This window comes from Psammomys obesus, unplaced genomic scaffold (genome assembly GCF_907164565.1).
Source record: "Psammomys obesus unplaced genomic scaffold, mPsaObe1.curated_primary_1811, whole genome shotgun sequence".
In the NCBI taxonomy this organism is placed as follows: Eukaryota; Metazoa; Chordata; class Mammalia; order Rodentia; family Muridae; genus Psammomys; species Psammomys obesus.
In genome coordinates this window covers 481,651-505,339 of record NW_026596064.1, presented here as the reverse complement: position 1 = coordinate 505,339, position 23,689 = coordinate 481,651, and the positions used below count along the sequence as shown (strand labels likewise).

Below are 23,689 nucleotides of genomic sequence, written 5' to 3'. Positions count from 1 at the left end.
CCCTGCACCTCTTACAAACACTCCAGGAAGAGGCCAAGTGTTTACTCTCCCACTGTGAACTGCCTGTGCTTTCCCTCATCGTACAGCACCAGGCTCAACTTTATTAGCTACTTCTCATCATGTGAGCTCATTTTCTCTGCCACAAGTGGTTGAGGGGCAAGGAACTTCATGTTCCGCGGTTTTCTGTGGACCTGTTCTGACGCCATTCCTGCAGTTTAGAAGGCCCAAGCACACAGTAAACAGTAGACCAACCTTGCCTGTCATGCCTGGGCAGATTTCTGCATGGGCTGTGCTCTTCCTTTCCCTGGCTGGTAAGTGACACATCCTGCTTTCTGTGGGGGTCATGCTTTAGCTAGTCCTCTTAAATCTTTATGCATGTTGGTGCTCTGGACCAAAGGTGAAGCGGGAAGGGCTGCTGATGTGGCTTCTGTTATTGCAGGTATTTAGTGTGAGAACGTTTAAAACCTGTTAACTCACATAGGTAGGACCCACTTTCTATTTTTTTTTCCCAAGGGCCTTTATGGTTTGAGTGGAATATCTGTGAGTTAGAATGGGTATCAACTCCCAAAGACATTGTCTAAAGTACCCACAGTAGTGTGGATGCCATATCAATATGAGTTTATAGAAATCACATTAATTTAGGAGGACTAGGCCAGGGTTGAGGTATCAGAGCTATTAACTGGTTATATACTGCATTCTCTACTTTTCTTAATGTAAGTATTCTTTACTTTATATAAACAGTGACATGTGAAGAGACATCAGATGTTATCTGACCACTTCACAAAGGTGTGAATTGAGGCATCAAAAATGTTACTGAAATAATACTGTTTACATGCCTTGAAGGGGATACCGATTGTATCCCCCTCCCTTCTTTCCTCTTGGTCCTACCCTTTCTTCCTCTTCACACTGCCCCCTCCCCTATTCCTCAGAAAAGGAGAGCCCCCTCTACTAATCCACCCCAGCTCATCAAGTCGCATCAGGACTGAGTGAGTCCTCTTCCTCTGTGGTCTGGTGAGGCAGTCCTACCAGGGGGAAGTTAGCAAAAAGCAGGCAATATAGTCCATGTCAGAGACGGTACCCATTCCCCTTACTAGGAAACTCACATGAAGCCCCGGCTGCCCATCAGCTATATCTGTGTAGGAGGCCTAGGTCCAATCCATGCATGGTTGGTGCTTCAATCTCTGAAAGTCCTTCTGGGCCCTTGTTAGTTGGCTCCATTGGCTCTGTGGACCCACTGTCACCTCCAGATTCTTCTACACTTCCCCCTACTTTTCTACAAAACTCTTTACACTTCACCCAATGTTTGGCTGTAACTCTCATCATTTGTTTTGATCCACTGCTGGGTGGAACCTCTCAGAGGACAGCTATGCTAGGCTCCCTCTACCTGCATAGCAGAGGATCATTAATAGTGTCAAGGGTTGGCCCTCTCCCATGAGGTGGGTCCCAGGTTGGGTCTGGCATTGGTTGGACATTCTCTCAATCTCTGCAATATCTTTATCCCTGCACATCTGGTAGGCAGGGTGGACTTTGGGTTGAAGTTTTTGTGAGTGAGTTGGTGTTCCTCTCCCTCCTCTAGGAGTCATGTGTAGTTAGAGGGTGTCCTCTTCAGTCTCCATGACTCCTGCTACTAGGAGTCTCAGCTAGAGCCACCTCCGTGTCCTCCCAGGAGCTTACCCTGTTGTAGGTCTCCAGCTTGTCACAGAGATGCCACCAACCATTGTTTCTTTTCTCTCTTCAGGCCCTCTGTCCCTTCCCCCTCTCTCCCCAGGTCTGATCCTTACCTTTGTTTCTCTTTGCATTCCTTCTCTTACCTTGTTCCCTCTCTTCAACCACTTCTGCTGTCTATTCTATTTCCCCTTCTGAGTGAGATTTAAGTATGCTCCCTTGGGTCTTCCTTATTACTTATTTTCTTTGGATCTATGAATTGTGGTATGTTTATCCTGTACTATATGGCTAAAATCTGCTTATAAGTGAGTACATACTACGTGTGTCTGGATCTGGGTTACCTCACTCAGGATGATCTTTTCTAGTTCCATCCATATGCCTGCAAATTTCACAATTTCCTTGTTTTTCATATCTAAGTAGTATTCCCTAGTGTAAATACACTGCAGTTTCTTTATCCATTCTTTGGTTGAGGGATGTCTAGGTTGTTTCCATCTTGAGGTAGGTCTATTCCTAATTTTCTGATAAGGTACTAGATTGATTTCCAGAGTGGTTGTACAAGTTTGGACTCCTACCAGCAATGGAGAAGTGTTCCTTCTTTTTCACATCCTAGGCAGCAAGTGCTATTGCTCAAGCTTTTGATCTTAGCCATGTTGATGGGTGTAAGATGAAATCTCAGAGTCTCATAAATATGAGGGTAAAACCAAGCTCTTTTTTTCTTTTTGAATCTTTTCTCAAGTCTCAGCCCAGAACCTAGCAACTACAGATCCTATAAATGTCTGAGTAAATGCACTATAAACCAAGAAGTTTGAGTGGACAGAGCTGTTTCCCAGCAAACATCATCAAAGAGCTTTCAAAGGCCAGTTTTAGAATTTTGTTTACTTTTCTGGATTTATATGTGCCTAAAAAGAGGCAAGGATAGAATGACATGGATGAAACAGAAACAGAGGTTTTCACCTGCTTAAATGATATCCCTGGAGACAATTTGTGACAACAGCAGACACTGTTTATTCAAGGGTCCTAAAGATTTTCTCTGAAACAACATTTTGAGACTTAAAATAATTCTAGAATGTCATTAAGGCTATTGTCATTAAGACTATTATCATCCAACTCATATTTACTGAACATTTTCTATATATATGCACTGGTGGTGAAAACTATATGCATAATTCTCAACTTTAGGCTTTAAACCTAGTGAGTAAGATACATAACCAAGAAATAAACCAGTAAGTAAAGATTTCTTCAAGGATGAAATTCTACTCCTACCTATTGGCAATGTGATCATTAAATATATTGATACTATCCCCATATGTGAGTACAAGATGTGATAGGTAAAGCCAAAACATTGAACATAACACTGAGATGGAGAACCATGGTGACAGGGGCTGTTAAATATAAGGAGGACAAGGGAAGACTCTCTGAAATGCTGCCATTTAAACCAAAACATGAAGGACCAGAGAAATTATACCTTGATTTTTTTTCTTAGTTAATAAAGACTAGATTGTTCAGAAGATTAAGAAAATAATATAAGTTGGTCTGTATTTAGAAAAATAATGTGAAGGGGACCATTTTGTGAGAAAATAGTCTCTCATTGTTGGAAGCAGTTAGCAGGACTGCTTAAATTTATATAATTCAAGCACAATTTTTCCATCAGATTATGGTTTAAATTAAATGGCATGTAAGATTTATTCCAAACTTAAAATTACATGATTCCATGAAAAATATAAAACACTACAAATCCCTAAGGCTGCCTCAGTCTATGCAGTCGTTACAGCTACTGTTCACAGGAGCACTTTATGACTTCTTTTTGGTTTCACAGTTGAATACAATTTCTTTGATGTACTTTGGTACTATAACCTATGCAGATGAAGGGTTACATATAGAATGCTTGACATATGGCCATAAATATCTAAAGAACACAGGTGCAAACCAAAACATTATAGTGATGGCCTGGTACTAGAGTCTTTGGTGATCTTCACTTTATTGTTGCAACTCTTGAAAGTTTTCCCTAAACATGAAACTGTGTGTGCCAGTTTACTTACGAGTATATTAAAGTAGGAATGAAAGAGGGACCTTTTAAGTATTTGGTCAGTGCTTGTAACACTTTTGCTTTCTTAATTTGCAGTAATTTTACATGGCCATCAAATAAGAGAAAAAGAACTTCCAAAATCCAGAGGCTATCTTCAACATATCACAACAGCAACAGGACCAACCACAGCAAAACCTCCTCTACAGCTGATTAACCAAACACTTCATGTAACTTTAGCAGTGAGATCAAAGGATGATTACATTCAAATGGCTGCTGAAACCCCCACCTCTGAAAACACAGCTCACACAGAAAAAACAGCAAAAAGTCTTCTACCCAGCAGCACAGCTAGTTATACCTTTGTCACATCTAATAACTCACACATGACTGCTTCATCTACCATTGGCCTTGGTTTAATTGCACATTTGCCAATTCCTAAAACTGGAGTTAGTCTATCCACTGTCAACCATATAACTGGGAGAACTACCCAATTTGGTGATCAGACCACCCTCCTCAAAACTATTAATACAGCATCAAACAAAAGCACAGCCAAACAGAAGCCATCTCTTTCAACCTATGCTCCAGAAACAACAGCTCCTACACACAAGGACAGCCCGACAACCTCACCTGCCCCCATAGATCTGAGGCCCACTCTTGCAAGTCAGTCATTATCAGTCAAGACGGGAACTTACGAAGTCTTAAATGGAAGCAGGCTCTGTATAAAAGCAGAGATGGGTATTCAGCTGATTGTTCAAGAAAAGGATTTGGTAAGTTAGTGTCATGGGATGATAATGCTATTTTCAAAATCTGACTGCATTTGTTTTGGGAAGAGTGAGCACTTTTCTACATCCTTTAGTAGTTGTGGGTTCATCTTTCCAGAGTTATCTATCCTAAAGGAATGTGTTCCAGAAGACAATAAAGCAAAGAGGACTTTAATATATGTACTTCTCGCTTGGAGCCAGTGTTGTCAATATTAGGGATGCTATATGAAAATTACAGCCTGGCCTTATTTATCTACATGACTTCTCAGACTTAGTTCCTTTCTGACATGAGACATTGGGGTCTGATATTCTTCATGGTGCCAGTCTACTATAATATTATTTAAAAATTCCAGATTAACAAGAAAACTAGGGAAAAAGGTTGTATCAAGCATTTTATAATGAAGGAGTCACCATAAATTATCATTTTAATGTAGTTTTTATCAAAAATACCCCTTATATCTGTGTTTGAGGCAGAAGTACCTTAGAGTACAAACTCCTCTTTCACCTCTCAATACCTTGAACTGAACAAAAATTGAATTCCATGTAATTTGCTACCTATGAGTTACCTGTTAAAAGTCCCTAAAATGGGTGAATTTCTCCTAAAAAAGCCTTTAAGCACATGCTCAGAGTTAAGCAGATGTCATACACCTGGGGAGTCGGTGGTTTTTAAATGTATATCCACTTTTTCATTTTATAGCTTCTACTTCTGGTCTCTGGCTGTGGTTTCTTCTGTCTCTTACTGATTAGGTCCATCTTATTTGGTTTAGGATTCTGCAACTGAGAGACACTTCAACATTGACCCTAGCCTAACCCATGCATCTGGGAAATGTGGCTCCCAAAAATCCAACCTGTTCTTGAATTTCCAGGGTGGATCTGTGAATATCACATTTACAAAGGTGAGATATTGATTTCTTCACAGGGACTGGCTCTGGCACAGCTTGGCTTCTTCTCAACCTACTGCTGGTGCTTCAGTGCTAAATTTCAAGCTAAACCTGGCAGAAGTACCTGAGAGCCTCTGGAGATCTTTTCAGATAAGAATAAGAAGACTGGGAGGGAGAGGAAGGAAGTGTTGACATCATGTTTGTCTTCTTCCCCTTCAGCCTCCTCTGATGAGTCCAAGAAGGGCTTCAGTGCCTCTTGGGAGAGCTTTAGCTTTGAGGACTTTCCTCACTAGTGCCTTTTGCAGATTACACAAGGAGGAAGTGGCACAGATGAAAAGATTTGTGGAAATCTCCAGTGGATATCAGATAAGTGGGTTTATTCTAAAACCAACGTAAAATCCTAGAATGGGTTCCTTCCCATCACTGACGGCAAAACTCATGGGCTAGAAGGGCTCTGAGTTTTCCTGACAGAACATAGAGACAGCAAGTATAGTAGGAAAGGCTTGGGTGTTGAGGTGCAAGTCAGCTCTAAATTTGACTCAGGCACTGATTTGTTTTGTGGCAGCAAGTAAGCAACCGTAATCTTTTTAAGTTCTACTTTATTGCTTAGAAATAAGAAAAGGGGTCACTTCTTTAAAAGCATACCCATTATAGAGAAAGTTGTGACTATTTAGTAGTTACTTACTGTAATTGCAGTGACTACAATGGGCAGATATTTGGGGTGAAGGGCTAACAAACCAACCTGGTTATCTCACTGTCCAGAAAAATAACTTAACCCACTATGGTGCTGAAAGAAGCTGGTACTAGCTGCATGTACTCAAGCTGCTTGGGGATGGTTCTTAATTTGTAAAATGAGAATTATGAGACAACTTACTCTGACTTTTCGGAGGATGAGAAGTTTGTATGTAAACTAACATAGTATTTATTTGTGCACGAAAATGATTTAGCTTGGAACATAATTGCTAAGGACAAAAGTAAAGATCTTAATTGGCTCTTATTTGTGATTTCTGGATCCACTAATGCTCCATTTTATAAGATAGGGTGCTGGGATGAGCTCAGCCTTGAAGGCTAACTTGATAGAAAAGGAGGTTTCTGGGGAAAGCAGAAATAAAACATAAGGTGGATCCAAAAATTAGAAGTTGCTTTCCTTACAGAGGTTAAAGCAGAGGATTTTTTTTAATCTCTCTCTCTTGATTTCTGGGCACGTCCAGTAAGCTGAGTTCCAATAGGACAAGCCAGTAGACTCCCTCCTATGCATTATGTTTAACAAACATTAATTTTTTCAATAAAATGTATTGGCTGTAACTGCTGTTATGAGCTTAAGGGCTTTGTATTTAGTTTTTGCTGTAAGATGGAGATGCATTTGAGAATGATTATTTTTCTTTCTATACCATGGTGGTAAGAAGTTTCTTATGACATAATGAGGACTCTATCCATGGGTAACTGACATAAAACTATATGACTATCAGGAGATCTTTTAAAAGTCACCTTAGAAAACTGAAATATGCAGACTAGACATCTATGCCTTGTGGCATCAATGCTTCCCGGAACGTGTCCATATACCTGTAGGAATAAGTGCCAGTGGGGAAGCACACAGGCAATAGTTGTGAAATGTGATGGACACAGTCATCAGACCTCAGGCAGAACTGCTGGCATGTGCCTCTCTAGTGCTCTTCTGTTTTTTCTCTCTCTCCCAATGTATGTATTTGTCTATCTCTCTTTTTCTCTTCCTCGGTTTTCCTCTCTTTCCTCAGTTGCCTTTGGGCTGAACAGTTTGACCAGATTCCACCTAAGTCTCGAATGCCTGTCTTTCTGAAAACCTATAAGCTCCCAAATTCTGCTTATTGTAGATGAGATGAGTGGACAGGTAATGAGGATTCAGATTAAGATGGCAGCCCTTTGTGCCTCCACCTAACATCCCAGAGCTAGTCTCCAATGGTGGCCCAAAGTGTGGCCTTTGTTCCTTTGCTGGTATCGCAAGCATCTTCAGTCACCGGACTCTCCAGCATGAGTTTCTGAAGCATCTGCTTTGGTTCCAGGGTGGGAGAGGGTCAAGGAGCCTCTGAGCCTTTATCTTTTTGAAGAGTTTCTGTATTTTGTTTAAGCCAAAATAGTGGCCTTCAATTCAAAGATTTTAGGAACTAAGCATAATACAGTAGAAGAAGAGTAGTAAAATATGTTTTCTCTGTTGATATTCTTAAATTCAAAACACTCTAAATGTTTTTATGAATATTAAAACTGACCTTCCATAGGATTTGGAAGACATGTGCTGGATCTGACCTGGAAGGTTCTTTCTTGAGGACCAGCTTTCATAGTTCATAGAAGGTGCTATGTTAGCTGCCACAGGAGAAAAACAATCAACAGGCCTACCCAGTTATGATGCCTGCAACCCACACAATGAACAGCACAGCAAAGATATCTCCAAAGACTCAACAGTGGCACTTATATCTAGTGGTAACCAATAGGCACTTAATTGGACTTCAGGCCTGCTCAACAGGAAATTCATGACTGATGCTCTAAACCTAGACAGCTATCTATGCTGGTGAGCCATGGAACTTACTGCCATTTTCTTAAATTAGTCTGGTTTCTAACTCTAAACACTTATTGTTCAGCTCTCATTAAAGAAGAGTCTTTTCTTCAGCAGACAGAGACCAATACCCAAATGCGCAGCAGCTCAAAATACAGAGAACAACTAATCATGGGCTTTCATCCTCAATTAATACATTTATAAAATACCTCTAAGGCTCAGGGAGTATCAAGAAACACCGGGATGAAAGATTTCAAGAACAAAAAGACAAGGACATTTGCTATGAGGTTGTGTGCTTGGTAGATGACAGGGAAGCTGCACCAGTGAAATCCCAAATATAAGGTTGCTGAAAAAAGACTTGAACAGTGACAATACTAATTGACATTCCAACATAGATAAGGGAACTCTCACAATGCTCCTTTTTTATGATTAGTTACAGGCAATTAAGGGGTGCTGGGGAGGAAGAAAAGTGTTTTCCATGGAGAAGCCCCTGGTAAATTACCCAATCTCAGATGTCCAGTTCTAAACACATAAACATGCAAGCAACTCAGCAATTAGCATCATAATAACAATTAATGAAAAAAAGCCATGAATTTGAGAGGAATCAGGGTATATCAGGGATCAGGGACAGGAAGATTTGGAGGGAGGGAAGGGGGAAATGATGTAAATACAGTACTCACATATGAAGTAATATAAAAAGTTAATCCCCTCAAAATCTGAGCTTTCTTAAATATTTGAATACAAAAAAAAAGATAGGGTGAGAGTGAAATGACAAGGAGCAGGCAAAAGAGCTGGCATCTTGATATGGGAATTTTCATTGTATATTTTTCCAGTTTTGGATATTAAACCAAGGGCTTCATATGCTTAGCAAGTGCTCTACCAGTGAACATTCATTTTATTAATTTGTGATAGAGTCTCACTAACATTATTCAGATGAGTTCATTTTGTAGCTCTTGAAATGGCCTTGAAACTGCTATTCCCTTCCCTCAGACTCTCTAGTTACCTAGACTTTAAGGCCTGTACCACCTGGCCATCCATGATCCTTTTAAACAGTTTATCCAGGAAGAGTGAATGCACACTGTGAGCATCTACCAAGCATATCCATTGTTAAATATGGGTAATAACATATGGGTAATAACATAATAGTCTGTTTCTAAAAAGTCAGAAATCTGGGCTTTTAGTTAAAAAACAGAGTGCAAATAGTGTACTTGGTAAACTATGACACACTTGTAGAAATGTCAAACGCCTATTACTAATGTCATGAAGATACCAAGGGTAGGGAAATTTCTGGAAGATTCAGAGTAGTCTTGTAACTGTTATTCTACTGCTCCTTAAATTAATCTAACTCCATAGCCTAAGTAGTTTCTAAATACAAAATCCAGCATATTACCCCACTTAAAACCCTTCAGCAGATCTTATTCTTGCCTTTAAAATGGGGTAGGTTTTTTTTGGGGGGGGGTAGGGGTTGAGATAGAGTCTCACTATGAGGCCCTTGTTGGCCTGGAACTCACTATGAAGACCAGGGTAGCCTCAAACTCAAACTCATGGCCTCCTTTGCTTTTGAGATGCTGGAATTAAAGGTGTGTTCCACCACACCCAGCTAGGGCAAGGGTCTTGTAGTCTGGACCATGGATACAAAAGTAAAAGCAATCCAGAGAGGATTTGGGTCACAGACATTTTTCCCTAAAGCAAACAGTGTGTTGTTCTACTTGCCTCTAAGACTGATGAGACTGAGTATTTCAGAGGAGAGCCTTGTCTTCTGCCAGGTCCTTGAATGATGCCTAGTATGGAGTGGCTGTCAAAGTCAAATTAATTCTAGTTTGAGTTTAGCACTGAGTGGCCATATCTTACCCTGTCACGCTTAGGCTGTGGCCTTGAATAACACTCAATATACATTTTACTTCTCACAGTTGTGAGAATTAATTAGGACAGTGCATGGAAGCATCCGCTATAGTGCCTGGTACAAATTGAGAAGGCATCACGATAAGCCAGTCAATGAATTGCAGGATCTAGAATTCTTGTATCTTATATCAGTGGTCTTACTAAAGTAAGTTGTACTGTGCAATGAATCATCATTTCATTTATGAATAATAGGAATGTAGGTTATAATGTAATGATAATTATTATTGCTGAATTTCTTTCACGATTACATGTGAAACTTTTTAAAGTAATTTGATTTTATACCCTGATTTTGATTACATTATCATGAGTTTTATACCTTTCTGGTGATTACAGTGTAAATCACTAACGTTGAAAAATAGAAAGGGGCCAAGGATGTAGCTCAGTGATTGAGTATGTGCGTTTTATGCGTGAGACCCTGGATTCAATTCTCATCAACAAGCAAACACATAAATTTCGGTTTAAATTAACTTCTTACCCAAATTAAAATTTACAGAGCATTCTGTGCCCCCCCCAGTATTTCAAAGGGGTGCAGAGCTATTGTATAGTTTCTTTTGATTTCCAACCAAGAACTTCTAGATAAAAAGTGGAGTTGAAATGTGGACTCCAGGAAGAATTGAGTCTTCCCAGAATCCCTCCTTGTGGCCCTTTTCACCAATTTGAAAACATAGATCTATTCATCTTTTTACCAATTGACCTTCTACATAGAAGAAAGCACATACAATTTTGCTTATGTTAATTTCATCTAAGAGTTGATGAAATCCCCAAACTCTTGAGAATGTATTCTTGAGAATGGGTAGTCTAAGTTAATACTGCCCTTGCTACCATCCTTCTTTGCCTTCCAGATGTAATTGCACTTTGGAAACTTGGCAGAACTGAAATTCTTCTGGTGGAATTTTAGTTTCAGGCTCTAGCAACAAGTAAGAAGTGAAGAAATCTGGATCCCGTAGTTGTTTATTCCTTTTTAAAAAATTTATTGTGTGATGTTTACTTTTGTTGAATTTTTAAAATATAATTATGCCTAGCATCAACATATACCCTAATCTTCATACCAAGGACTTAATAGCCAAGATCATAAACATAAAAATTGAGATTACTCAAAAGTTAACACATTGATGTTTTACAGGGAAAAAACTCCTATTATATCAGTGAAGTGGGAGCCTACTTGACCATCTCAAATACAGGTTAGTAAGAAAACAGCTGCTATCATTGTTTTCTGGTAGCTCATTTTCTTATTATCAACTCTGATACTTTTTGATAATGTTTTTAAAATATGACAGAGTAGTCTATAATAAAACTCTGGAGGAACTAAAAAATCTGTGTGTACTTTAGTTTATCTGATCATGGAGGATGGTGGCATAGATTATATTGACAGTTGTGAGCTTTAGAAATTATAAGTGCAGTACCTCCTTAACTGATTTGTTATTAGAGAGGAATTTATTCTGTACTCTTAGTTGTATTTTATGCTACAAAATTATGATATAGCTAAGTACCATGCTCTGTCTGTGTTAGACACTGAGGAACCATAATTATACAGACTAGTAAGATTCTGTTATAGTGGGGCTCACATTCCAGAAGGGAAGAGCACCATACACAGCCATGTTAAATTATATTCTTTTTTATTTTAATTTTTTATATATTTATTTATTACAATTTATTCACTTTGTATCCCCGCTGTAGTCCCCTCCCTCATTTCCTCCTAGCTTCACCTGCCCTCTCTCTTCTCCCCCTATGCCCTTTCCCTAGTGCCCTGATAGGGAACTCTGTGGCCTGGCAAAGCTGCATGCCCCCAGGGGGAGGTGATCAAAGAGCTCATGTCAGAGAGTTTATGTCAGAGATAGCCCTTGATCACCTAACTAAGGAACCCACCTGGGAACTGAGCAGCCAATGGGCTTTTTTTTAACATGGGTTCTAGGTCTACTCCATGCATGGTCTTTAGTTGGAGTATTGGTCTCTGCTGGCCCTCCTGGGCCCAGGTATTTTGGCTCTGTTGTTCTACTTGTGGTAAATTGTATTCTTAAGTGGAAATCAGTTCAATGAGCAAACACTGACCAAGATGTCAAAGAATGGAGAGCTATTTCACGTACTCATTGGGAAGTGTCCAGAGGAGAAAAACTATTTTGAAGATGGGAAGTTTGAGCACAGTATCTCCATTTAGGGACATCAGGTTTGAGGCAATTTGCCCAGAGGGCAGAGTAAAAAGATTTATAGGCCTTAAGGAATGAACTTGTCAGAGTAGCTATATTTACTACTTTTACATTGCTGTGGTAAAGCTCTATGGCTAAGGCAACTTATAGAAGAAAGGGTTTATTTGGCTTATGGTTCCAAAGACATAAGAGTTCATTAATGTCATGACAGCAAGTGTGACAGCAGGCAGGCATAGTGACTGGTGCATGAGGCAGGAAGCTGAGAACCTACATCTCCATCTGTAAGCTGAGGCAGAGAAAGAGAGCATTGGGAATGGAATGGAGCTTCGGAAGCTCAAAGCCTGACTGGAGTGATGTACTTCCTCCAAGAAAGCCACATCCCCAAGCACTCCACCAACGAAATACCAAATATTCAAATATGAGGGTCTATGTAGGACATTCTCATGCAAACTACCACAGCAGCTAAGGAACAGCAGGGAACTGATGTGTCCTAGAAGGCGAACACATAGTAGATGAGGTCCCATGGATTTCCACTCCAGAGCTTGTAGGGCCTATGGGTAGGAAAGCTAAAGACTTGAGATTTTATTCTAAAGTATGTAACTATACCATAGGAAGATTTGAGTTAAGGAAATGGTATAGCAGATTAGCATATATGAACATTCGCTTTGGTTACCTTTTGGAAAATTACTCATAGTGGGGCATTTTTTTTAAAGCTTACAAATGTTCATGTTTAGAGAGAAAATGTTCCCAACTGAATCTAATGAATCAATTTTCCCTGAATATCTAGCCTTAGATAACACATTTGTATTGAGTTCCTCTACTGTTCCAGTTACTGGTTTTGGAACTTTTCTGTTTTCTTCTTTTCAAGTGTTATCATTTGATTGGTTTAAACATTATTAATTAATTAATAATATCTCACTAATGATATTTGCTAATAACTAAACACAGGGGGCAAAGTCTATTTAAAATATTTGCTATATTTTGTTGATATCATTTAAGAGGATTTTTGTTAGTGATGCTGATTAAATGTAAGTAAAAAAAAAATCCAACAACTGACAGCTAATTTTTATATCTGTTAACTTATATCTGTCTCCTCTAGACTAGGTAGTAAGTATTATGAGTGCTAATAAAATAGCTTAATGTTATCACTAGGGGTGGACTAGATTTTAGCCAGTAGTAGGATGGTCATCTCTCAAGAAAGGTGAGAAATGAGTATCAGACTAGAGATTGACTTAGAGGCTGATGGGGAAGCCAGTTCTAGGTTGATATGATCAGGAGCTCAGAATTATTAGAAGGAGGAATAGTAGGCGCAGTGGTGATGGTTGCCATATCAGTGAGGTGCTGGTAGTAGTATTCGTAACGGTAATTCATTGTCATTATAGTACTGATAACGGGGTTAATGTTAATGGGATGGCGGCAATAGGAGATCCAGGATAGACAGACAGATGATATACAGGTAGGTAGATAATGTACAAATAAAGCTTTAGATCTATATCACACGATACGATAGTGTAAATAGATAATTTACTACATCATTTCAGGCCAACTTGTTAATTTTCTTTTTTGTCTACCTGTTAATTTTTATGAGACTATTTCTTACTGGAACTGGCAATAGGACAAGCCACTTTGGCTCTTTGGCCTATTAGATTTTGTCATTCATCAAAGCAAAATATGATTAGAAGGGTGCCTGGTGAATGTTGAATTGGAGCAGACGAATATGTTTGACCCCATCTGCCTTAAAGACCACCTGGTTGTAAAGGGTGTACCTGACATAATGAGTATGTCCCTTTCCTGGGCAGAAAACAGAAGGAATGGGATATGCTTTCAGGGGTGGGTGCAACTTCATTCCTGGGTTCTTCCTCCTGCTGTATAGACCCAGTCTTGTGGCGTGTAGATGCACCATTTGTGGACTTGTATATCTTTGTTCTGATTCATTATCATGCACTGTAAGTGTCAGAACATTCTCATTTCTCTTTCTAAAGTCTTTAGGAAACTCTCTGTAGTCAAAGGAATTGACATCTCCAATCATTTGACATAAAACCAGAGGATAAACACTCAGTTCACTGCTCCCCCATAGAAATCTATGTGGAACATCTCACGTATATTCCAAGCAGAGCCACAGAAAAAGCCTGCCCGCCTAGAGTATTTCTTCATGGGAAAGATGGCAGAACTCCCAGGGCACCCCATCTGAAAGAAGGCAGCTGACTGTATGTGCACAGACTAATGGTACCTGGAACTCAGTGGATAGTGTTAGGATTCTTGCACGTCATATTTTACTTTCCCTTTTCAGAGAAGACTTACCAGGGAATAAAACGTACTATGATGATGTTCGAGACAGTAGTTGGGCATTCCTTCAAGTGTGTGAGTGAGCACAGCCTCCAGCTGTCATCTCAGCTTCAAATGAAAATAATGAATACTCATCTCCAAGCCTTTGATTTTGAAGGAGACTGCTTTGGAAATGGTAAGTTAAGCATCCTCAAGCTACAAGCAGGCTTCAGAAACCCAGGGGACAGTTCCAAGGTGTGTTTATTCTGAAGCTGCTAAGGGGTCAGGGCATATGGCTTACTATAATAGAATAAGCTCTGTGAGGCCTTAAAGGCTGTGCTTTCTCTGCATTTACACATGAAAATCATATCCATGACTACATGTATGTCCAGTGCCTTAACCCAGCAGGGTGACTGTTCATGACTGACGGAAACGTAAATTTCTCACTCATTTACACACACACGGAAGAGAAAGAGAGAGAGAGAGAGAAAGAAAGAGAGACTCACTCTGAGAGGGAGGGGAAAACAACACCACTCTGGACAACTCTTGTAGATGTTGTAAAGACTATATAACTCTAACATGTTCAGAGGACACTTTTAATTGTCTCCAGTAAGAGCTTTTTTTTTTTTTTCTTTTTAGAAAAGATTTCATAATAGATTCTTCCTAACTGCAGAGAGGAAAAAAGCAAGATGCACATTTTCTACATTTAAGAAAGAAAGCTTTTTTTCTTTCCAGGGTAGAAACTAGCCCTTTGATGAAGGTCAGGGCAGGGTAGGTCATTTTTAGAAAAGCCTCTGTCTCAGTCCCTGTTCTATTACTGCGAAAAACACCATAACCACAGCAACTCATAAAAAGGTATTTAACAGTTTCAGAGGGCTAGTCCATTACCTCTGCAGTGGGGAGCATGGGCAACACACAGGGAGGTATTGTCCTGGAGCCGAGAGCTTTACATCCAGATAGCAAAGAGAAAAAGAGAGAACCTGAGCCTGGGTGGGCATTTAAAATCTCAAGGCCCACCCCTGCTTGACACATATCCTCCAACAACGCCACACCTCCTAATCCTTTTAATCCTTCTTAAATGGTGTCACTCCCTGATGAGTAAGCATTCAAATACATGAGCCTATGGGAACCATTCTTATTTAGACCGCCACAATGTTTTTTTCATGTCTAGAAAAAACTGTTACTTAGACCTCTACATTTAACCAGAAGGGTCATAAACATCACTTAAAATATTTTTCTTGTAGGTGTGCAAAAATATTCTGAGTACTTTTCAATCACTGTATATAGAAGGTCCATGCAAACTATTACTACGAATCAGATTTTACTTGGGGTTCCATATACAACTAAAGATATGTCTAGAAAAAAAATACTTTTTTTTTTTTTTAATTTGGCAAACAAAGAGTTCAGGTGTTGCTTGTCTTGGACACTGTGATTCTGAAGTTTTTCTGTGTCTTAGAGTTTCTGCTTTTGCTTTGTGTCTTTGTCATAAGGTTCATGTTAGGTTCACCACAGCTAAGCTGTCAAAAGCTGATCTTAGAGTGCCTAACTTCTAAAACAAATTACTTCTCTGCAAAAAAAAAATTCTCTAACATTAATCACATGACTTTAAATAAGGTGCATACTTTTTTTTATCTACTTGTGAAGGCTCTCTGTGAAGCAGGAAAGAGGTAGGTCTGGTGAATAAAACCTCTACCATATTTGGTTATTATTAGTAATGCTCACAAGCAGATATATAAAAGCTTTTTCCTTTGCTTTCTTAAGGAAAAAAAATCAACAATTAAGGAGACCCTGAGCAAGAGACCAATGCTTTTTCACTTTTCTCCTTACTTCACCTCACTGAACTCTCACAGCTCCCTACCATTTTACCACCAAAAGCTTTCTCTTTTGGTCACTGCTTTAGTTCAAGTACACATCTCTAGAATTTGTAATTCAAAAAAGAATTTAATGATGCTCAAGTGGAAAGATTTATGTCATTCTGTAAATATTACATTTTTACCAGTAACAGTCATTTAAAAAGAAAAAAGCTACCTTGTAGCTTGTAAATGGAACTTAAAGACATTTGTACAAGGGCCATATTTGTACAAGAATAACAAAAGTGCCAGTGGTGAGGGATAGATAAAAGAAGGAACTTTTTTTTTTTTTTTACATTTTCCACATTTCGACTCATTATTTTAGGCAGGAAGCTCATGCAATTTGGCAACTACTCTGTGGTTACTGCTTATTTATGAAATACACTTTATCTTTTTGGAAGTGTCTTAGCTCTTTCCACGTTCCCTAGGGACTGAGGGAAGCATCTGGAAGACTCAAGAGAGCCTGAAGAGCCCCAAACATATCCAAAGTTCTCAGAAACACCCATTTCCTCTTAAAATAAGAGGTGTTGGTGGAAAACTGGATATGAGGGTCTAGGTTTCTTCTAAGTGACTAAAAGTTAGCAGCACTCCTGGGCTGGAGAGATATGGACTCCTTTGTCCTCTGTCAAATACTTTTTTTTCTAGGCTCCCAGGGATGCAGTGCCAAGGGCCCTTGCAAAGCTTTACTTATGATGCCCGTAAGCATCCTGAAGAACAATGACATTAATGATGTATCCATTTCATGGAAGTGGCTTTTAAACCAGATAGGAACAAGAACAGAGTTTCACATGAAGAGTAGATAAATAAGATTTCTGTTGTTTACCTCTGCTAACATAAATCATCCTCCACATTAACCTGGATGAACATTCAGTGACCGTGAAAAGCAGGGTTTTTGTTGAATAACTAGGAAACCAAGTCTTGAATATGTGCACTTCTCACAGCTTTGCTTACTTTCTCTCATACACAGCGGAGGCTCAGCTGAGGCAGGCTCCTAACTCCGCCTCTCTCTTCCCGTCTACCACACACATAGCCACTCTGAGAAACTTCCAGTAAGTGAACAAAATTCTATAGCTGCCTCCTTTGGTTTGGGATCAATAAGAGTGGCTTGCTTCATAGTCTTTCTTTTTAAATCAAGGTTGGAAAATGAAAAAAGAGTGAACATAAAGACTGAAGGAAGTGAGCTGAGGACCAACCCAAGCAAAAGGATAATTCAGCCCATAACTAGTTCTCAGACGACATAAGAAAAATAATAGACTCCAAAAACTCAAGGAATTCACTGACAGAGTTCCAGTATAGTGGAAATGAGGCATGCAAGTCATCCACACAGTATCAAAGAAAATTGACTTTCTGGAGTGCCATGATTAAGTTGTGAACAAGAAGAAAAAAAAGTACAGGACCACCAGCAGAAACACTGCAGAAAATATAATACTTTGAACCTAAATGTATGAACTATTAGGGGTATTGCTTTTCTAAGCATGCCATAGTGAAGTGCTACAGGCTGGATGTCTTAAGCAACAGGAATTTATGTTCTCACAGTTCTGGGAGCTGAAAGCCAAGATCAATATTTTGGCAGCATTAGATTCATTAGTTCTTTTTATTTTATTGAAAATAGATATTTTCATACAATATATTCTGATGATATTTCTCTGCTCCCTATGTCCCCCAGTTCCTCCTACCCTACCCTTTTTACCAGATTCACATCATTCCTATTTCTCTTTAGAAAACAAGCAGGCATCTAAGGAATGCAACACAATGCAGTGCAATGTAATGCAATGCAATACAACACAATACAATAAGATAAACCAAAACCAAAAAAATCAGAATATGACAAAACAACCAAACAAGAAAAGGGGCCATAGAAAAAGTACACAAAACACATAAACACAGAAACAAACCTTGGCATACACAGGAATCCCATAATCCTCTCCCCACCAAGGAAGCCATAATAGTATTTGTAAGATTAAAAAAAAAAAAAGTCCTGACTTAACATTATGAGACAAAGAGCCTTCAGAAATGTTGTTGAGTTCATTTTGTGTTGGCCATCTGTTTCTGAGCATGGTAAGAGTGGTTTGTTTTCTCAGTGAGAAACTAATTTTTCATTTGCAAATGGGTAGCGATTGGAGATAGCTTCTGAGTTTGGGACTGGGGCATATGTCCACTGCTCCTTTTAGCTCTAGGACTCCATCTGGTGCAGATCTTTGTGAGTTCATATGTGTGTCTGTCATTCTCTGTTTAGAAGGCCTTGTTTCCTTTGTGTCCTTTAGCTCCTATGGCTCTTACACTGTTTCTGTCTTTTCTTCTGTAGAGTTCCCTGAACACTGAGGGAGGAAATTTGCTGGAGACATCCCTTTTAGAGCTAGGTTTTTTTCTAGGTCTCGCACCTTCTACATATTGTCTGGCTGTGGGTCTCTATACTTGTTTCCCCTGTGCTGCAGGAGGAAGCTTCTCTTATGATAGATGAGCAAGCCACAGATCTGCAGGTACAGCAGAACATCATTAGGAATCATTTTAATGCTATGTTACTTTGGCAGAACATTAATATTTGGGACTAGCTAGCCTAGGTCCCCAGGCTATCTAGTTTCAGGTTCTTGGCCATCCAAGTAGCACTGAGAATGGGTTCCATCTCATGGAGTGGGCCTTAGCTCAAACCAAATAGTGGTTGGTTCCTCCCAGAAGTTTTGTGCCTCCACTGCAGCAGCATGTCTTGCAGTCAGATCATTACAATAGGTATAAGGGTTGCTTGGTGTTCACTTTTTTTTTTTTTTTGGTAGTGTGCAGAGTACCTTCCAATAGCTTTTTATTAATCTGTGGGAATGGAGGCTCCAGATGGGCACCAGCTTGACTCCTCTGTGTCCAATGAGTTGTGGAGGTGTTGTCTTCAGCAATGGAGCCTTACCATCAGTTTGTAGAGAGCAACCAATAGCCTTGGCAATAACCTGAGTTGTACAAGAGGTTCCATGGGCCCCATTGGCCAACAACTCAACTATGTGTAATTCATTTCTGGCACTGGAGGTTTCACTTGGTGGCAAGAGATGTCTAGTTGGGGCTCTGTCTCCCCAATTTTTTTGCAAATCCACTGTCATCAGTTTGTGGAGATCTACTGTAGTAGTCACTGCTCTATTGTTGTGAAGAGGCACTGCAACCAAGGCAACTCTTCTTTTTTTTCCCCCAAGGCAACTCTTTTTTTTAAATTTTTATTTTTTTTATTATTAGTTACATTTTATTAACTCTGTATCCTAGCTGTATCCTGCTCCCTCCCTCCCTCCCAAACCCTCCCTCCCTCATCTCTTCCCTGCCCCTTTCCAAGTCCACTGATTGGGGAGGACCTTCTCCCCTTTCATCTGACCCCTGTTTTATCAGGTATCTTCAGGACTGGCTGCAATGTTCTCTTCTGTGGCCCAGCAGGACTGCTACTCCCTTGGGGGGTAGGGAGGTCAAAGAGCCTGCCACTGAGTTCCTGTCAGAAATAGTCTCTGTTCCCCTTACTATGTAAAACCAATTGGTTACTGAGCTACCAGGGCTTCATCCGAGCAGAGGTTCTAGGTTATATCCATACATGGTCCTTGGTGGAGTGTCAGTCTTGGAAAAGACCCTGTGCCCAGATATATTTGGTCCTTGTGGAGCTCTTATCCTTTCCACATTATACAAACTCCTCCTTCTTTCATATGATTCCCTGCACTCTGCCGAAGGTTTGGTTATGAGTCTTAGTATCTGCTTTGATACACTGCTAGGTAGAGTCTCTTAAGGGACCTCTGCGGTAGGCTCCTGTCCTGTTACTTGTTTTCTTCTACGTCCAATGCACCTCCCATTTGTCTTTCTAAGTGAGGATTGATCATCTTGCCCCAGGTCCTCTTTCTTGTTTATCTTCTTTAGGTGTATAGATTTCCTTATGTTTATCATATCTTATAGGACTATATGAGTGAGTATATACCATGTGTGCCTTTCTCCTTCTGGGATACCTCACTCAGAGTGATCTTTTCTAGATCCCATGATTTGCCTGCAAATTTCATGATTTCCTCATTTTTGATCCAAGGCAACTCTTATAAGAAAGTACTTAATTGGGAGTTTGTTTACAGTTTCAGAGGCTTAGTTCGTTATCATTATGGCAGGGAGCATGATGACAGGCAGGCATGGTACTAAAAAAGTAGCTGAGAGCTCTTTCTTAATTTTTTTTTCATTTAAAAAATTATTTATATTTTTATAAATTACAGTTCATTCACTTTGTATCCCCACTGTAGCCTCCTTCATGCCCTCCCAATCCTATCCTCCCCCCCCCTTATCTCCTTCCTTGTCCCTCCCCAAGTCCACTGCTAGGGGAGTTCCTCCTCCCCTTCCATCTAACCCTAGCTTATCAGTTCTCATCAGGAATGGTTGCACTGTTCTCCTCTGTGGCCTGGCAAGGCTGCTCCCCTTCAACGGGTGGTGATCAAAGAGCCAGCCACTTAGTTCATGTCATGTCCTGTTCCCATTACTAGGGAACCCACTTGGAGACTGAGCTGCCTTGGGCTACATCTGTGTAGGGGTTCTAGAGGTTCTATGTTATCTCCATGCATGGACCTTGGTTAGAATATCAGTCTCGGAAGAGATCCCTGTGTCCAGAAATTTTTGATTTACTCTCCTTGTGGAGCTCCTGTCCCCTCCAGGTCTTCCTATCTCCCCCTTCTTTCATAAGATTTCCTGCACTCTGCCCAAAGTTTGGCTATGAGTCTCAGCATCTCCTTCAGTACCTTGCTGGGTAAAGTCTTTCAACGACTTTCTGTGGTAGGCTCCTGTCCTGTTACCTGTTTTCTTCGTCTTCCTATGTCCATCACTTTTGCCTTTCCGAATGAGGATTGATCATCTTTACCAGGGTCCTCCTTCTTGCTTAACTTCTTTAGGTGTACAGATTTTAGTATGATTATCCTATATTATATGTCTAATATCCACTTCTAAGTAAGTACATACCATGTGTGTCTTTCTGTTTCTGGGATACCTCACTTAGGCTGATCTTCTAGTTCCCACCATTTGTCTGCAAATTTCATGATTTCCTTGTTTTTAATTGCATTGTGTTAATTCCATTGTTTTAATTCTACTGTGTAAATGTACCACAATTTCTGTAACCATTTCTCCATTGATAGACATCTGGGCTGTTTTCAGCTTCTGGCTATTACAGTTAAAGCTGCTACAAACATGGTTGAGCAAATGTCCTTGTTGTGTACATCTTTTGGATATATGCCTAGGAGTGGTATAGCTGGATCTTGAGGTAACACTATTTCTAATTGTGTGAGAAAGCGCCAGACTGATTTCCAAAGTGGTTGTACAAGTTTACATTCCCACCAGCAATGAGTAGGGTTCCTCTTTCTCCACATCCTCTCCAGCATGTATTGTCACTTGAGTTTTTGATCTTAGCCATTCTGATGGGTGTAAGGTGAAGTCTCAGGGTTGTTTTGATTTGCATTTCTCTGACAGATAAGGATGTTGAGCATGTCTTTAAGTGTTTCTCTGCCATTCTTTGTTTAGCACTGTACCCCATTTTTTAAATTGGGTTACTTGATTTGTTGCTGTTTAGCTTCTTAAGTTCTTTATATATTCTGGATATTAGTCCTCTGTCAGATATAGGGTTGGTGAAGATCCTTTCCCAGTCTGTATGTTGTCGTTCCTGCCCACTAGAGATACAGTTGCTACAAAACTGCCCCAAATGCCCAGAACCACTTAAAGAGATACCATCTTCTGGCAAATCCACCCAGATAGCCAGGCTAGGACTGTTTATGGACTTGGCGCCTAAAGTAAACCAATCATTTCAAAAGTCAGTTTCCCTTACCCAATCATGCAACACCAAGGCATGTAACTCCCTGTTTGTAGTTTTTCCCTTTAAAGACCTTGTTCCCTTAGTCTGCACCACTGCATTCCTCCTCTTCACCAAGAAGATTGCTGCAACCCAGGATTTAGCTTGTATTAAATAAACCCTCATGCATTTGCAGTGGAGTTGATTCCTGGAGGTCTTTGGGGGTCTCACAAACTGGGCATAACAAATCTTTTAACACATAAATAGAAAAGTAATAAATAAGTACTAGATTAAGATACAGATACAGCTTGTCATACATGAAATTATATTTGCACATGCTATTCTTTACTGTATTATTTATAATACCAAAATGTGGGAAAAAGATCCAAGAATACATCAAATGAGAAAATATTTTAAAATCATGCCAAATGGTCAGCAAATATTGTTATTTATGAAAGTGACTGAGTATACTATATATATGTATCAGTCATATATACATATGGAAAGATATTAAAAATGTGTTGTTAAATCATAAAGCATGGCACCCAAGGCTTGGTGGTACATGCCTGAGAAGTCAGCACTGTGAAGGCAGAGGAAGTAGGATCGCAAGTTTGAGGATAGACAATCTGGTTGGCGAAATGGTAGGTTGAGGTCAGTCTAGACTGTAGAGTAACACTTCATCTCAAAGCAGCAGCAGCAGCAACAACAACAAAGTGAACTAACAAACAGAAACAATAAAGTAAAAAAAAACTTAATGATGAAAGATAGGATCAATAAAATATTTATTTTTGTTTATACAAATATTATAAATCTAATAAATCTAATAAATAATAAAAGTGGTTATATAATAGGTATGGGGAGCTGTGGATGAAAACAATGGTGAAAGTAGAAGTTCTTAAAATATAGCATCAAGTATTGGTTAAACTCAAGATAACTGAATTCATTTCTATTTAAAACACATTAACAAAGACTACTGAAGTGAAAACTAGCCAGTGGAATTTGAATATTAGAAACCTGGACAGTATTTTTAAAAAGCAGCAAAGCTGTTAAAGATTTGGAGATGTTTTACAAGGGGGGCATAAACTTGAAGGAAAGGTAATATACACTATGGGATACTACTCAGCTGTAAAGAGAAATGAAATCATGAATCTTGCAGGCAAATAGATGGAACTAGAAAAGATGATGCTGACTGATGTAAGCTAGACCTAGAAAGACAAAAGCTCTCCATCTGTGGGTTCTAGCTCCAAATCTTCAAATATAAGTATATAATCTGGAGTAACTGCAGAAACTAATAAAGTAAAAGGAGACCAAAGAGGGAGAGGAGCAGTAGAGAGGGGAACAGCAAACTACAAGTGTTTTGAATGGGGAAATCAGAAAAACAGGGACAGGGCTCTAAATAGGGAGGGAGAGGAAAATAAAAATAGAAAAAGGAGGAGTGGGGATATAAAATAACAGCAAAGATGTCTGAAAAGTCATAAAGAACCATATAATTATCCACTCATCTAAAATTACATATTATATGTACAAGTGTGTGTGTGTATGTGTGTGTGTGTGTGTGTGTGTGTGTATGCAGTTTAAGTGAAAATTTCTATCTGTGCATATATACATATGTAGTTTCAATAAAATTTTCTAATGCTCCTCTCAAGAGCCAAAGACTATCAAACCCAAACCCCTAAACCAGGCATGAGAATCCCCACTTTGAGTTGTTGGTCAGGGTTGTCCAAAACATAGGACATTGGTATTGTTCTTATCTAGCTCCAAGAGGTGGAAGATAAGTCTCTGTCTTAGTTAGGGTTTCTGAGATCAGATGAGATAGGGTGCGTTCAGGATGGTATGGCTGTAGACATAAAAGTAGAGCTCTCCTTCCTTCCTTCCTTCCTTCCTTCCTTCCTTCCTTCCTTCCTTCC

At 39.5% G+C, this 23,689-nt stretch overlaps 1 protein-coding gene across 1 annotated transcript in view; it reads left to right on the top strand.

Annotated features, from left to right (window-relative positions):
• The first annotated feature begins 262 nt into the window (after positions 1-262).
• The window catches only part of Lamp3 (lysosomal associated membrane protein 3), a 25,113-nt gene continuing 1,686 nt past the window's right edge, over positions 263-23,689 (top strand). Inside the window, exons 1-5 of the mRNA XM_055625228.1 lie at positions 263-311; positions 3,788-4,455; positions 5,217-5,345; positions 10,883-10,940; positions 14,194-14,364. Coding sequence (XP_055481203.1) covers positions 263-311; positions 3,788-4,455; positions 5,217-5,345; positions 10,883-10,940; positions 14,194-14,364 — 1,075 coding nt within the window. The remainder of the gene's footprint in view (positions 312-3,787; positions 4,456-5,216; positions 5,346-10,882; positions 10,941-14,193; positions 14,365-23,689) is intronic.